This window comes from Emiliania huxleyi, assembly GCF_000372725.1.
Source record: "Emiliania huxleyi CCMP1516 unplaced genomic scaffold EMIHUscaffold_5668, whole genome shotgun sequence".
Classification (NCBI taxonomy): Eukaryota; Haptophyta; order Isochrysidales; family Noelaerhabdaceae; genus Emiliania; species Emiliania huxleyi.
Genome location: NW_005197748.1, coordinates 1 through 1,544, shown reverse-complemented (window position 1 = coordinate 1,544; position 1,544 = coordinate 1). Strand labels below are relative to the sequence as shown.

The 1,544-nt window shown below is 70.0% G+C and overlaps 1 protein-coding gene across 1 annotated transcript; it reads right to left on the bottom strand.

Annotated features, from left to right (window-relative positions):
- Positions 1-18: 18 nt before the first annotated feature.
- EMIHUDRAFT_257067 (hypothetical protein) lies at positions 19-1,536 on the bottom strand (the record flags this gene model as incomplete). The annotated part of the gene is made up of 6 exons (XM_005765115.1): positions 19-102; positions 311-391; positions 594-674; positions 884-964; positions 1,175-1,255; positions 1,468-1,536. Coding segments are annotated over 6 exons (477 nt in total), but the record flags the coding sequence as incomplete, so codon positions are not given.
- Positions 1,537-1,544: the final 8 nt, after the last annotated feature.

Here is a 1,544-nt window from a genome sequence, read left to right as displayed (position 1 = left end):
GGAGGGGGCGCGCGGCACCGCTTGTGTGATCGTGCACTCGACAAAGCGGGCGCTCTCCAGCGAGACGTCGCCGCTGTTGTATACGGCCATACCTCCTCCGTACTGCGCGAGTTGGGGCGGGCAGGCATGAACGGGGAGGGCGTCAGCGAGCGAGAGAGGGCGGGCAAGCCCTGAGCGACCCTTTGGGGAAAGCGTGCCGGCTTCGCCACCCCATGCCCCTCTGCCTTCTTCTCCCGCTTCCGGCTGCGGCGATGGCGTGCGAGCGTGTGTGTGCGGGGGAGGCGAGCGTGTGCGGGCGTGGGAGACGCACATAGCCGGACGTGCACTCGCTGAAGCTGGCCCTCTCCAGCAAGACGTCGCCGCTGCCCCACACGTACAAACCTCCTCCGTCCTGCGCGAGTTGGGGCGGGCAGACATGAGCCGGGAGGGCGTCAGAGAGCGAGAGAGGGCGGGCAGGCCCAGAGCGGCCCTTTGGCGAAAGCGTGGCCCCCTTCGCCCACCCCCTGTCCCTCTGTCGCCTCCCGCTTCTGGCTGCGGCGATGGCGTGCGAGCGTGCGTGTGCGGGGGAGGCGAGCGTGTGCGGGCGTACGCACCCTGCCAGACGTGCACTCGCTGAAGCTGGCGCCTTCCAGCGAGACGTCGCCGCTGTTGGACACGACCATACCTCCTCCGTCCTGCGCGAGTTGGGGCGGGCAGACATGAGCTGGGAGGGCGTCAGAGAGCGAGAGAGGGCGGGCAGGCCCAGAGCGGCCCTTTGGGGAAGGCGTGGCCCCCTTCGCCCACCCCCTGTCCCTCTGCCTTCGTCTCCCGCTTCCGGCGCGGCGATGGCGTGCGAGCGTGCGTGTGCGGGGGAGGCGAGCGTGTGCGGGCGTGGGAGACGCACATAGCCGGACGTGCACTCGCTGAAGCCGGCGCCCTCCAGCGAGACGTCGCCGCTGCCGGACACATACATACCTCCTCCGTACTGCGCGAGTTGGGGCGGGCAGGCATCAGCGGCGAGGGCGCCAGTGAGCGAGAGGGGGCGGGCAAGCCCTGAGCGGTCCTTTGGGGAAGGCGTGGCCCCCTTCGCCCACCCCCTGTCCCTCTGCCTTCGCCTCCCGCTTCTGGCTGCGGCGATGGCGTGCGAGCGTGCGTGTGCCGGGGAGGCGAGCGTGTGTGGCCGTGGGTGACGCACCCTGCCAGCCGTGCACTCGCTGAAGCTGGCGCCTTCCAGCGAGACGTCGCCGCTGCCCCACACGTACAAACCTCCTCCGTACTGCGCGAGTTGGGGCGGGCAGGCATGAGCGGCGAGGGCGTACAGCGAGCGAGAGAGGGCGGGCAGGCCCTGAGTGAGTGGCCCTTTGGCGAAAGCGTGCCCCGTTTGCCACCCCATGTCCCTCTTCCTTCTTCTCTCGCTTCCGGCGCGGCGATGGCGTGCGAGCGTGCGTGTGTGGGGGAGGCAAGCGTGTGCGGGCGTGGGAGACGCACCAGGGCAGCCGTGCACTCGCTGAAGCTGGCGCCTTCCAGCGAGACGTCGCCGCTGTTGTACACATTCATACCTCCTC